Source organism: Equus przewalskii, chromosome 29, assembly GCF_037783145.1.
Source record: "Equus przewalskii isolate Varuska chromosome 29, EquPr2, whole genome shotgun sequence".
Lineage (NCBI taxonomy): Eukaryota > Metazoa > Chordata > Mammalia > Perissodactyla > Equidae > Equus > Equus przewalskii.
In genome coordinates, this window is record NC_091859.1 from 25,604,802 (window position 1) to 25,619,027 (window position 14,226).

A 14,226-nucleotide genomic window follows, 5' to 3' on the forward strand; every position below is an offset into this window, starting at 1 on the left:
ATGAAAGAAGTGATATCACCCTAGAAATTGAAAGGATGATAAGAAAATATGAATAATCTTCTGTCAATAAATTTGACAACCTAAATGGACAAATTACATGTTGCAGACGCCACTGTGTAACAACCGACAGACAGGTGGTGTGGTTCCCTGTCTGGGAAATGGAACCTGGATCATGGCAGTGAGAGTGCCAAGTCTTAACCGCTAGACCACGAGGGCTGGCTGTGATCATCTCCTCAGACACAGAAAAAGCATTTGACAAAATCCTACATTCGTTCTTGATAAAAACTCAGCAAACTATGAATAGACAGGAACTTCCTCAACCTCATGAAGTTCATCTATGAAGTACTTACAGTTAACATTATACTTAATGGTAAAAGACTGAATGCTTTCCCCCTAAGATAAGGAGCAGGACATGTATGTCTGCTCTTGTATTCATCATTTTACTAACAGTGCAGTAAAACAAGAAAAGGAGTGAGAGACATTCAAATTGGAAAAGAAAGAAAACTCTCTTTATTCTCAGATGACATGATCATCTATGGGGGAACTCCAATGGAATCTACAAAAAGGCTAGTAGAACTAATAAGTGAGTTTAGCTATGTTGAAAAAAACAAGATTGATATACAAAACTCAATTATATTTCTATAAACCAGCAACAAATAGGAATTGAAATTTTAAAGACAATACCATTTACATTAGCATCAAAAAATATGAAATATTTATCTGACAAAAGATTTGTAAGATATGTACCCTGAAAACTATAAAACATTGCTGAGAGAAATTTAAGACCTAAATAAATTGAGAGAGATACCCTGTTCATGGATCCAAAAACTCGATCTTAAGATGTCAATTCTCCTCAGTTTAATCTGTAGAGTCAATGCAATCTCAATCAAACTTACAAAGTTTTATGTGTATGTGTGGAAATTGACAAGTTGATTCAAAAATTCATAAGGAAATGAAAGCACCTAGAATAGCCAAAACAACTTTGAAAAAAAGAGCACAAATAGAGGGCTAACACTACCAGATTTCAAGAATTATTATAAATCTAAAGTAATCAAGAGAGTATGGTATTGGTGTAAAGATAGGCAAATAGATCAGTAGAACAGAATAGAGAATCCAGAAGTGAAGCCACACATATATGAACACTTGATTTTTGCTAAAGGCTTGAAAGCAATTCAGTAAATAAAGGATTGTCTTTTCAACAAATGGTGCTGGAATAATTCATACCATATACAAAAAAATGAACCTGTCTATAAAAGTTAACTCAATTGGATCATAGCTGTAAATGTACAACCTAAAACTGTAAAAGTTCTAGGAGAAAGTCTTTGTGAGTAGAGATTTCTTAAATATTATAATACTAAAAGCACAATTCACTGAAAATGGATAAATTGGACTTCATTAAAATTAAATTCTTACTCTTTGAAATATATTTTTAAGAGAATGAAAAGAGAAGCCATATACTAGGAGGAAAAATTTTCAAAGCATGTATATAATGAAAGACTTTCATCTAGAATATATAAAGAACGCTCATAACTTAATTTAAAAAATGGGCATAAGATTTGAATAGATATTTCACAAGAGAATACATATGGCAAATAAGCACAGGAGAAAATTTTCAACTTTATTAGGGAAATGCAAATTAAAACCACAATGAGATACCACTGCACACCTATTAGAATGGCTGAAATTAAAGACTGACCATACCAAGTGTTGGCAAGGATATGGAGGAACCCGATCTTTCAGACACTGCTGATGGAAGTTTAAAATTGTACAGTGCGTCAGAAAATAGTCTGGCAGTTTCTTAAAAAGTTAAACGTACAGCTACCATATGATCTAGCCATTCCACTTCTAGGTATTTACCCAAAAGAAATGAAAGCAGATATCCATACAAAAACTTGTACATGAATTTTCACAGCAGCATTGTATGTGATAGCTCAAGACTGGAAAAACCCAAATGTCTATCATCAGGGGAATAAACAAAGAGTTATATACCCATATGATGGAATACTACTCAGCAATAAAAAGAAATGAGCTATAACATGGATGAATCTCAAAATAATTATGCCAAGTGAAAGAAATCAGAGAAAAACTAAATACTGTGTGATTCCATTTATATAAAACTCTAGAAAATGCAAGCTAATTGTTAGTGACAGAAAGCAGATCATTGCTTACCTTGGAGATGGCATAGGGAGGAGTGGGAGATTACAACGTGGCATGATAAAACTTTGGGGGTGATGGATACATTTACTATCTTGATTGTGCTGATGGTTTCAAGGGTGTATACGTAAGTCAAAACTTCTCAAATTGTGTGTTTTAAATATGTGCTGTTTATTATATGTCAGTTACACCTCAATAAAGCTATTTAAAAAGGCCCACATATGCAACAGCCCTCCCCCGTTTTATGGATGAGAAAATTGAGACCTGAGGACAAGAGGACTTATCTAAAGTCATACCACTAGTCCAATGCAGAGAAGTTAGATTTGTCCATGTTGAAGTTTCCAGATGAAAATAGAAGAGCTCCTGTGGAAAATGATCTTTTTGATGATAAATTCCTCCACTTTTCTCAGTACGTTCCATTCTCTATGCCAAGCACTGTACCAGGTGTGCTTCATTGTTTTATTTCTATTTGAAACCCTGATTTCCCAGCCCTTGAATCCAATTTCCAAGCAGATAGCAAAACTTCCTTTCTAAACTATTGGCATCTCCAAGTGGGTTTGAATCACATTTGAAAACCTAGATTGTTTTCTCCAAAAAGTAGCACCCTCACATTAGTCTTGAACGTTGTGAGAATTCAAACTTGGTATTAATTCGAGTTGGACTTTTTTGTTGTTTTAGGTCTGAATCGTTTGCTTACCAATGGCTCCTATGAAGCTGCATTTCCTCTGCATGAGGTACAGAGCTGCCTTTTCTCCTTCTCTGTCAACATCTCATTATTAAATCAGCTTGTAAGGATAGTTATTACTTGAATTTGTTGATGTGACATTTGTTCAGAGTGAATTTAATTTGTTCAATGGGTAATTAGGGAGGGCCTACTTGCGTTGTGATGTCTCTCCCCCAGCATAGATTTATTTCTATAGTGTATCTTTTTATGTAATTGCAAGAATAGTTGAATCAAGAGTCACTCAGCATAAATTCAGAGGAATAGCTGAGGGACTCCGAGTCATAAAATTAAAGAGGCATTGAAATTTACATGAGGCACCAGACCCAGGGGGAAAATGTTCCTAAATGTATAGTCTCTGCAAGAAAGAAATTGATAGCTATTCTTTAAAGAGTGGGAGGAAGCCATCTTGTAAAGTCTCTGGTAACCAAAGGATGATAAATGGAAATTAATAGTATTGTACTTATCATTGCTCATCTAAGGTACATAAATTCTGATTTTTTTTACTTGTCTTTTGATTTTTTTACTTATTTACTACACAGTCTTTGTCATATACAAGGACTTTTGTCACTGTAACTGTGATTACCCTCAACTCTGTTTTCCCCATTAGATCTTGGGTTGTTTAACCCAGAATTCTCTTTACACTTGGGTTTTCAGGGACATAATCTTCATTATTGGTGAGAGATGATTGTCGTTTTCATGGTATTGAGCTCCTACCCCATACTGGTCACTGTATAACAGAGAAAACCCAAAGATAAATATGTCATAGCTCCTGCCCTCAAGGACCTCACAAACTAGCCAGGGTGAAACTATTGTTAGAGTTCTTTTCATGACAGTCTTCTGTTAGAAACAGTGCTAACAGTTTACCAATAAACTTTGGAGGACAGTTCCAAATGTCTGTAAATGGCAAGTTTTTCCAAAATATGCTTTTTAAATTTGGCTTACAGTGTTTCTTCTCTTGATTTTAAACACCTCGAGGATGTGAAAGATGATGTAGAATATTTAAAATCTTATTCATTAAGAAAACTAGAAGCTTTGGTCTGAGACCCTATGTACAGTCTGCCATGAAACATTTTTGGAATGATCCTTTTAGTATGACAGAAGCAAATATTTTGACATAAGATTTTCTAGAGCCTCACACGGGTGTTTCTGAACTCTAAAGATGGATTCCCACCCCCCACCCCCAAAACATCGGGTGGCCTCCTGTAGTTATTAGTTGGCATTGCCCAAAAGACTGTTTCAGTGAGAACTGCATCCTCCCACTGTCCATCCTTTGCCCATGGTAAGGGTAGTGCCTGAGCAATGGTAGATGAGCACAAGTATCTGTGCAGGCGAGTGGGTGGCAGGAATGACGGTGTCTGAGGAGATGCAGCTATGAAACCCCACAGAGTAACTCAAGGCCTTCTCTATGGTTTTCATATCTTGGTAAAGCCCTGCATTCTATGAGAAGAGAACTTCCAAATTAGTAATAGCAGCAGCAATAATAACATAATCTTTTTACTTTTTACTCTCAGTTTAACTCGATTATATTATTTAACCTCATAACAACTTTCAGAGGCAGGAAGGGAAGATATTGTTGCCCTTGTTTCATGTTAAAAATTTAAACAGAGGCTTAGAGAAAGGTTAGCCCACCTCTAGTCACACAGTGAGTTGGTGTTTGAGTTGAGACAAGAACCTGAGTTTGTTGTCTCTCAGCCTTGTTCACTTTCCACTATAGAAGGACTCCTCAGGTTACCATCAAATAATTAGTTCACCTCCAGAAAGTACCTTTTCTGTTTGTGCAACTAGCATTGCCACTACCTGAACTCAGAAAACTCCCCACCTCTGTGACCTTTGGTCTCCTCATGTGTTCAGTGAGGAGGTCGAATTTACTTTGAATTATTCTAATTCTGAGGTGAATTCCAGCTTTTACATTCTAGGGTTTTCTTATAGATAAGACCATGTGACAAGGTTACAGTGATGGTGATTACTAACTACTATCTTGAGACAAGTGGGAAAGAGAACTAATAAGTCTTGGACATGTCCTCTGAGGAGATGCAACTGTGGGCTAGGCACTTTATCCATTCAAACCACAAGAGAAACCTAATGAGGCAGATGTTATTAGTTCCATTATGGAACTAGGAATCCAAGGCTCAGAGAATTTAAGGTCTCCTAAATTTGAACTAAGTTCAAACCTGCCCAATTCTAGCAAGCATGTGCTTTTGTAGCATGATGATGCTACACAGCATCATCAACAAGATAATGTCCAGAGAATCTCATCTAACTGTTTTCCCTTCAGTAGTATGGGTCCATTTTTTTTCTTATAGTATCCCTATTGCTACTCCTGCTGTAAGAGACTAGTGTTACCATCAACTTTTCCTTATGACTTTTGTGAGTATTACCTCACCAGCAGCGGTGTTTTTATCCCAGGGAGGTTACAGAAGTAAGAACTCTATTAGAACCCACGGAGCGGAAAACCACCGACACCTGCTCTATGAGTGCTGGGCCTCCTGGGGCGTGTGGTATAAATACCAGCCTTTGGATCTTGTAAGGTGAGTTTTTAACCACCTGCAAATTTAAGCTTGCACAGAATGATTAGGGCAAAGTGTCAGCTAGGACAAGAAAAAAGTGTCTGAGGTGCACAGCTCTTGGTCAAATCTGGCTTCGTCACAAGACGGCAACTCATCAGAAGACATCAGTCATTAAAACTGAACTTCTCTCTGATGAGGATAGTGTTTCCTCCGAAAGGCCTTAGGAAGGGACCTGTGAGATCAGCTGGGACTCCAGAAGGAGCAAGTCACCCATGTGATTGTTATTAACAAATTATCAATAACAGTTGTAGAGAGGTAACACTGCTTACATATATTAGTGACAAATGGAATATCAGTTACTATTATATAAGTAGGAAATATGAGGTGCTGTCATTCTTATAAATGTCAATCTTATTTTAATTTTCATTTTAAACTAATAACTTTTAAAGATTGTTTTAATTCTGCAGGTCAAAAACTACATCAGCTTTTAACCGATGATAATTTTCAGTGGAATGTAGGGTTTTTTAACTGTCTATAAATGCCCAACTTTCTGCCATGGCAGCATTATACTCTGACATCTCATTATTTATTTAGAGACTGGTTATCAGGATTGGGTAGCAACAATCCACACTTTATGGATTCCTTATTAAATAGAAAGTCATGTCTCACTTCCTAGACTAGCTGGATTTGTTTCACTTTCACCAGGGCCCTTAAAAAATGATCCCAGAGGAAAATGAAATAATAAGACACCTCACCTTACATTTCATCTCCCTGGATAGTCATTTTTCCTGCCAGAATCCTTGTTACCAGGTGTTTGCTCCTGTTGACCTAAGGACATTGATGAATTGTGTCCCATTCTCTGTGTTGGTAACAAGTGATCCAGATGTTCTGGGGGAGTGGAAAATATTTTCTGAGATGAGATCATTTTTCTTCAACCAATCTCAATACATGATAAAACAGTGGGGGGGGGGGGGGGGAAATAAAAGCAAATACTCTTCCCAGCCTCAGTCCCATATTACAGGATTACATTGATTAAAAATTGCAGAAAATTGCTGAGAGCCAAACATGTCCCATCCATGTCAATGTTTTGATTAAGACTTTGCATTCATCAATGAGTATTAATTAACCACCTATTGTGTTTCTAGTATAATGCTAAGTACTATTGGCAAAGACAAACAGAAACCACAGTCTCTGGCTCTGAGAAACTCACAGTTTCCTTTAGGAAGAAAGGCCCTGCATTCTTGAGACAACTAGAAAACAATATGAGACTATGCACAATTAGGTAAAATGTGTGATGGAGGCAATGAGTTTTATAATGATTTGGAAAAATGGAAAGGATGGATATGGGTCAGCGCCCCTGTGGAAGGCTCTGTAGAGCTGAGCCCTGGAAGAGCAATGCGATTTGTGTCGGCCAAAGGGCAGGGAGATGAAAAGCACAAGCAAGAGTTGAGGAGAATGAAGTTGTGGAGCATCTAGGAAATCTCATGTCTCAAATAGTTCTTATCCTATGAGTTTTCTTCCTCCACGTCTCTAGAATCTGGCCACATCCCAGCATCTCCTCTGCCATACTGCTTCCTGTGCCTGAAACCCGGACTGTGGCTGTTGTCTCCTACTAGGTCTCACTTTTCCCGTGCTGGCCCCTTCCGATCCATTCTCTACCCTGCGGACAGAGTGATCTTTTTGGAATGTGAATCTGATCATGTCCCTTGATTGTTAAAACTCTCTCATGATTTGCTATTTCTGTCAGGCCAAAGATCAATGCATTTAGCATAGTCTACAAGCCACTGGGGCCCAGCCTCCACCTACTTCGCCAGCTTACCTCTTGGTATCGATGTTCCAGCAACACTGCCCTTATTCACCTGGTTCCTACTACCCCAGGGTCTTTGTACTTTCAGTTCCCTCTGCTGGAAAAGCTCTATCCTGTCTGCAACCCCACCTGGTTAATTTTCACTCATCAGCACAATAGTCACTTCCTCAGAGAAGTCTTCCCTAACTAGGACGGTCAAATGGCCTTGTTTTATAGACTTGTGGAGCTGTATTCTTCTCCTTTGATAGCTCTTTTCCCAGTTTTGTAATTATAAATTTATTAATTGATTGGTGGGTGTATCTATTCTATCAAACTTTGAGCTCCACAAGAACAGGGACCAAGCTAATTCTACTCACCGTTGTCTTCTCAGCACCTAGCACAGTATTTGCCACATAGAAGGAATTTTTCATTTGTTGAGAGAATAAAAGACTGTATCTGTGTACTTGAGTGTATGTTAGAAAAGTCTGCTGGGAGTGGGAAGCTTCTGTTGGGACACAGTGGGAGATGGTATAAATAAATAACCACATGCTTTTAGGAGCCATTGGGCATTCCAAAAGGAAAGCAGCAGCCAGTATTTGGAAACATATGATTGACAACATTTGTTTAGAATAAGAATGAAAAAAAATAATTAGAATATTCTTATATTGGACTAAGACATAATTAACTTCTAAGTAATGACATGTAGCAGTTGAGAAACACAGAAAGGGCAATTTGGCTTGTATTACAGCACAAGTTGATCACATTATTAATGATGTTTGATAAATAAAAGAAAAACCAAGGAATTCCCTGGATACTTCCAAACTTCACGGACCACAGGGCACTAGGCAGGCTGGTAAGCCTAAGAAAAATAGTCATAAAGCTAGATGTTGAAGCCTGTGAGAAGTCATCACTTAAGAAGGAAAGTGTGGTGCCAGCCTGGTGGCACAGCAGTTAAGTTCACACATTTTGCTTCAGTGGCCTGGGGTATGCCGGTTTGGATCCCAGGTGTGGACCTATGCACCGCTTGTCAAGCCATGCTGTGCCAAGTGTCCCACATAAAACATAGGAAGATGTGTATGGATGTTAGCTCTTGGCCAGTCTTCCTCAGCAAAAGAGGAGGATTGGTGGCAGATGTTAGCTCAGGGCTAATCTTCCTCAAAAATAAAAAAAAAAAGAAGGAAAGTTGCTCTCAGGATTGATTCATCTGGAATCTCAGTAATCAGAGTTCTTTTCTTTCTAATATCTTGTGATTCTAGGATTGTAAACATCTTGCAAGGCTGTGAAATATTGAAAGAGATGTTACAGTTTTTCACAATAACTTTGTTTCCTAATTTTTAAATATATATATGTATATATAATTAGAATATATACATTACAAACAAGCACACTCTCAGAAATGGCAGATGAGATTGTGTGTTGGCACCAACTCATCAGATTCCCCTGGTTCTGTATTAATGACAGTGTCATCTTCCTAAATGGGAATAGGTTTCTTCTGTGTTCTCAGAACAAACTTGTGTATAATCATGTTCTTTTATGGAAAGGCTTATTTGAAATAGAATGATATAGAGTAGTAGGAGAAGAAATTTCAGCCCAGAGCTTAGGTTTCATCAAATGTTCCATTATCTTGGCTTACCTTGCCCACATGTTTAGCAGCAAGGTGACTACAAAGCAAAATGTTACAATGCCTAACTCTAAACACTTCACTGTAATTTCCAAGGCTGTTGTGTGTCTTGAACAGGCGGTACTTTGGAGAGAAGATTGGGTTGTATTTTGCCTGGTTGGGCTGGTACACCGGCATGCTCTTCCCAGCTGCCTTCATTGGATTGTTTGTCTTTTTGTACGGAGTCATTACTCTGGATCACTGCCAAGTCAGGTAGGAGAGCCTTGGGTGAGCCTGCCTTTGCTTATATTTAGAGACGGGTATTTGTGCTTTGGGAGTGTTCACAGCCTATGGGCCCACTTAGCTTTCCCTTCTAACTTCCTTCCCAATCTCTCCTGGAAAAATTCAAAAGTCTCAGTTCACTAGACCTCTCCATCCATTGCCCCTGCTGCTGAGCTCTCCACCTACCAAGGAAGCAAAGTTCACATTTACGGACATACAGGCCACTCTACATCCACTGAATGAATCACTTTCATTCACTGGCTAAAAGTTGCTCTTGGGGCCAGCCCCGTGGCATAGTGGTTAAGTTCATGTGCTTGACAGCCCAGGGTTTCGAAGGCCCAGATCCCGGGGATGGACCTATGCACCACTTACCAAGCCATGCTGTGGCAGGTGTCCCACATATAAAATAGAGGAAGATGGGCCCAGATGCAAGCTCTGGGCCCATCTTCCTCAGCAAAAAGAGGAGGATTGGCAGCAGATGTTGGCTCAGGGCAAATCTTCCTCAAAAAAAAAAATTGCTCTCTTTCTGACTTTTTCACGTTTTTTCTTTCTGCTAATACCGTAAAATAGTGGATTAACAATGCTTTTTTTAATATATAAATTCTGTGTTTTTACAAGGATCCTTTAAACCTAAGCCAGAAAGATGTCTCACCAACTTGCTGGGGCTTAGAGAATGATTCAGTGTTGATGGGTGTTATCTTGGTTCCTTTACCAGGATATAGTTTAAGGTATTCATTGAGGTCTTATTGTGAAGCTGGACAATGATCTTAAATAATAAATGTGACTGTAAAAGTGATTGCAAAAATAAAAGTGATTGATTGGTCCTCCTACCTACAAAAATATTTTACTTTCTGGTGAAATTGTTAATGAAATAGAGCTTTCTTCCAGAACTAATCCCTACTATTTTTATTTGTTCCTCCATTTTTAGTTTTAACTTATCATGCATATGGAGATCAAGGCAGGCACTTTTAGGTATCTTGTTTTTTTAATAATTCAGTATGAAATTGCTTCAAACCTGTGCAATATTGTGAACGACTTTTGTATAATTTGGGGTAGAACAACCAATGTTTTGCTTCATGTATTTTCCCGAGTTTAACTTATTAATATTTAGAGCTAAGAAACAGCCTCCTAAATAAGTAGGTTTATCAGATTATTAAATGTGCAGGCACTTGTTTACATTAATAACGGAGAAGACTAAGAAGCTTCTGAGGACAAAAATTTAATCAACTGGATCTTATTTACTAGTTGAATATTCTGGTGAAATCGGAGGGGAAAAGAATGCTCTTTCGTCATCACAAAGCAGTCCTTTTCTGTTCTCTTTTCCAGTAAAGAAGTCTGCCAAGCTACAGATATCATCATGTGTCCTGTGTGTGATAAATACTGTCCATTCATGAGGCTGTCAGACAGCTGCGTTTATGCCAAGGTAATTCCAGCTATGCAACATTTTAGGTGGATTGCATTTTACATACGCTTTCCTGAGGCACAGAGGGTAACTGTTTCGCTCTGTCCTTTCTGGTCGTTGATTCTCACATTTATGTAGTAGGGGAGACCAACCTCCACCATTCAGTGTTCTAATTCATATATCTTTTTTTACCTGATATATATTTTTAATGTATTGGTTCTAATTATCATCACAAGAAACTGCAGCATGCATAGTACAAAGAGCATAATTGTTAGAGTCAGAGAAAGGCTAAAATCTTGACTCTGTTCTTTACCACTTGTCAGTCTGGGAAGAAGTTATTTAACTTCTCTGAGCCTCAGTTTTCTCAGTGTAAAATGGAGAACATGATGCTCATTTCACATGATTGTTATAAGAAATGGGAAAAGATATAGTATAGTGAGCAAAGTGCTTGGCAAATGGTAAGATCTCATAAATGAGAGCCGCCATCATTTTCCTCCTCTTCATAATCATTATTGCCAAAAAGATGTAGATTCAAGGTTGGTTCAGCTACTTACCTCCTTGACCTTGCACATGTACAGCCTCTTTGAGGCTGAGCTTTCTCAGCTCTAAAATGCAGGCAGCAATACCTGCCCTCTCTGCCCCACGGCATGTCATGAGGACCAAAGAAGGTAGCATATATGCAAATGCTTTGAAAAAACAAATACATAGCACCATTATGTCCAAGGCATGTCATTGCATGCACCTTTCTTGTGTTATGCCTTACTTTATTAAAATTTTAGACATGGTCATCAAATTCTTATAGTTTTTTACTTAGGGGCAATGTTATTAATGCAAAGCAATAGCTGGATTATGGGCTGTTGAGAACTTTTCTCAGACTCACTGCCCATCAACTTGCCTAGATTCCAGATATAAAAGGGGCTGGCAGAGTTGATTGAACTTCTGCAATCACTACAGCTTGGGTCTATCTAATTACACAGTTGGCATTGCAGAGTTTTGTTTGTTTTAAATGAGAGAACATTTGATAGGCAGCCCAGGAGCCTGCCCATCCATGATGTCATGAGCACTGCAGGTGGCCGGTCCTTGTGGGAAGAGCCCAAACTACAGCAGCCAGCTGTGATTCTAGAAAGATTTGGGCTCTTACTATGTGCTGTAAAGGAGCAAAAAGGCACAAAATACTCTCCCTACCTTTGGAGAACATACAGATAGACCTGAGTGGATGAGGACAAATTTAACAAAGTGATCTTGGGAAATATAGATTTGGTGAGGAACAAAAAAGTTTTTTCAGTACTATAATTTTGTTTAAAGATTGTGAGTTAAGCCTGAATGACTTGGATGCAAAAATCCTGCTTTCTGGGAATCTCAGAAAACCAGTTTTGTTGTTGTTCTTGTTTTGGGTGTTTTGTTTGTTTTTTACATGGAAAGATATACTTTGAGTGAAGTTCTCTCAGTAGGAGATCCATGATAATTCCTGAAAAGGATCATCATGAATAGTTTAGAGTGCTCAGATCTTATAGGAGCTTCTTTGGGCAGTTATCCTACTGAACATAAGATCTAGAAAAATAATAATTATAATAATAGCTAGGCTATAGCTATAAAAATAGCTAGGTAACCTACATTTGTTATTTCTAATTCTCATAGCAACTTCAAGGTGGATGTTATTCCCGTTTTACTCAAAGACTCAGAGAGGGAAAGATTATTCAACCATGGTCACACAGCAGTAAGGAGCTGGGCCTTGGTTTATCTGACTGAAAAACATGCCATTGTTCTGTACTGAGCTACAAGATGTTTGGATTCTGGATTTTAGACTTGATCTTGCCTAGAAACTTAGTAAAATGAAGACTAAAAAGCCTCAGAATGAAAGAATTGAAGTAATGCAGAGTTTCCTTTGGGAACGTTTATTATAAATGCCAAAATGACTTCATGAGACTGAGGATACATAGGAATATTGGATCAAATTTGAGCCTGGATCCAATCCAGACAATGGCTGTTCTGCTGATCAGGAATGCTTATCCCCAACTTTTGCATTTACAAGGGTCAGAAACCCAACTTAAACTGGCTTAAGCAGAAAGGGACTTACTGGCTCGTTACACTGGAAGAGGTGCTAGTGTAGCTCACACTGTCTGGGAACAAGAGCCTCAATGCCTAGAACTGGTCCTGCAGGCCCACAGATGTCTGTCTTTGGGCACCTGTCCACATGATCATTTTGCAGACAGGTTCTCATCATACGATGGGGAAAGTGGTTGCTGCTTACCACAGCTCCAGGCTTCATCTTCCTTCCTTTATCTCCATAAGCATGTTTTTATGCCTATTTTGAATTCTCTGCTGTTACAGAATGTTCGTTTTAGAAGGTGTCTGTTGCCTAGTTTGGGGAAGACAGCTGCTTCCAAAATTTTCCAGATATTCCATTATTTTGGCCTGTGGGTACTTGTCCCCTGGAAGTGCCAACCACTTCGGGTAAGGGTCAGAGGCCAACCCTAGGCTGTCAGCCCTGGTGAGTTTACAGAGAGGAGAGGACAACATGTCCCAGGCACTACCACTCTGCCAGAGGACTGTTCTGGTCAGAGTTTTATTTTTAACCCTGCTTAGAACAAAGCAGCATTGGGAGGAGGCACTCTCCCTTGATTGTAATGTGCCAGCCCTAGAGTTCAAGAGGAAATGGACTGAGGAGTGAATGCCCAAGGGCAGCTGGCCAAACAGCACTTACTTTCCTCATCTCCTCCACCAGGCAGGACTCTGAGCATCCCTGGATATTACCCCAAAAATGCCAGGGCCTGTGGTTTGGCCTGTTGCAGCTGATTTCTGAAGGAGGGGAAATTAATTGTCCAATGACCATTGAGGGAGAGGCTGGAATAGAACTCATGTATTTCTCTAACCTGTGCTTTCACTCTGGTTGGGTACTGCCACCTACCTCTCCCCATACACCACTACCATCTCACACACACACACACATGTGCGAGCACCATTCAAGGCAAACTTCCACCTCCTCTGGGATTTCTCAGGGTCTGTGTTTATTTTTGTGTTTTGTTAGTTCCCAGAATCTATTGTCTTCTCCAGGGTTGATTTAGGCAGAAGGAGCCATCAGCCTATGCTAGCTTATCATCTTAGTAGGAACAAGAAGTCCCTATTAACTCACCTTATTCACATGTTCATCCCAAGTAACTGTAACAGAAAACTGTCTCTCTCCAAATGTTCATATATCAGTTCCAGGGAAGGACTCTGATTGGTTCTATTTGAGCCATGTGTTCCCTGAGGACCTGCATGAAAGAGATTTGTTAACTGGAGAAGGGAGAAAGGAGGAAAGATGATCTGAATAGCCAAAAACAATGACAACCACAATCTATTCCAGAATCTGTACTGATGTTGCAGGCTACAACTCCCACCAACTCCCAGTTAATACCCTAATGAAGAACACAGACCAACCACATACCAATGGAGCTCTCGGACTTGATTTATTGCTGAGTGCCCAGTATACAACTTAACACTCCCTCTGGCATATGAAATAAATCAGCTTCAGGCTTTTGTCTCACTGCTGCCCCTCAAATCTATGTTCAAAGAAAGAGAAAGTATAAACTTTTGGAAAATTTTGAAATACTTCACACTCTGATAGAACAGGGAAAGATTTGTTTATAATTGGCACATTCTCTAAGGGACAGCAAAATATACTTTATAGAGAGCTATAAAGTGCAAGAAAACACACCCGTTATGCTTTATGAATGTATCAGTCATCATTTCAATTTGGCATGATGTTGGTGTGATTTATCCTGGAGGCAG

The 14,226-nt window shown here is 39.0% G+C and overlaps 1 protein-coding gene across 14 annotated transcripts in view; it reads left to right on the forward strand.

Moving 5' to 3' along the window:
• The window catches only part of ANO4 (anoctamin 4), a 381,130-nt gene that overhangs the window by 297,311 nt on the left and 69,593 nt on the right, over positions 1 to 14,226 (forward strand). For all 14 annotated transcript variants that reach the window (XM_070600724.1, XM_070600723.1, XM_070600719.1 and 11 more), the window contains 4 exons: positions 2,833 to 2,888; positions 5,285 to 5,406; positions 8,910 to 9,044; positions 10,380 to 10,476. In XM_070600724.1, the coding sequence (XP_070456825.1) occupies positions 2,833 to 2,888; positions 5,285 to 5,406; positions 8,910 to 9,044; positions 10,380 to 10,476 (410 nt within the window). The remainder of the gene's footprint in view (positions 1 to 2,832; positions 2,889 to 5,284; positions 5,407 to 8,909; positions 9,045 to 10,379; positions 10,477 to 14,226) is intronic.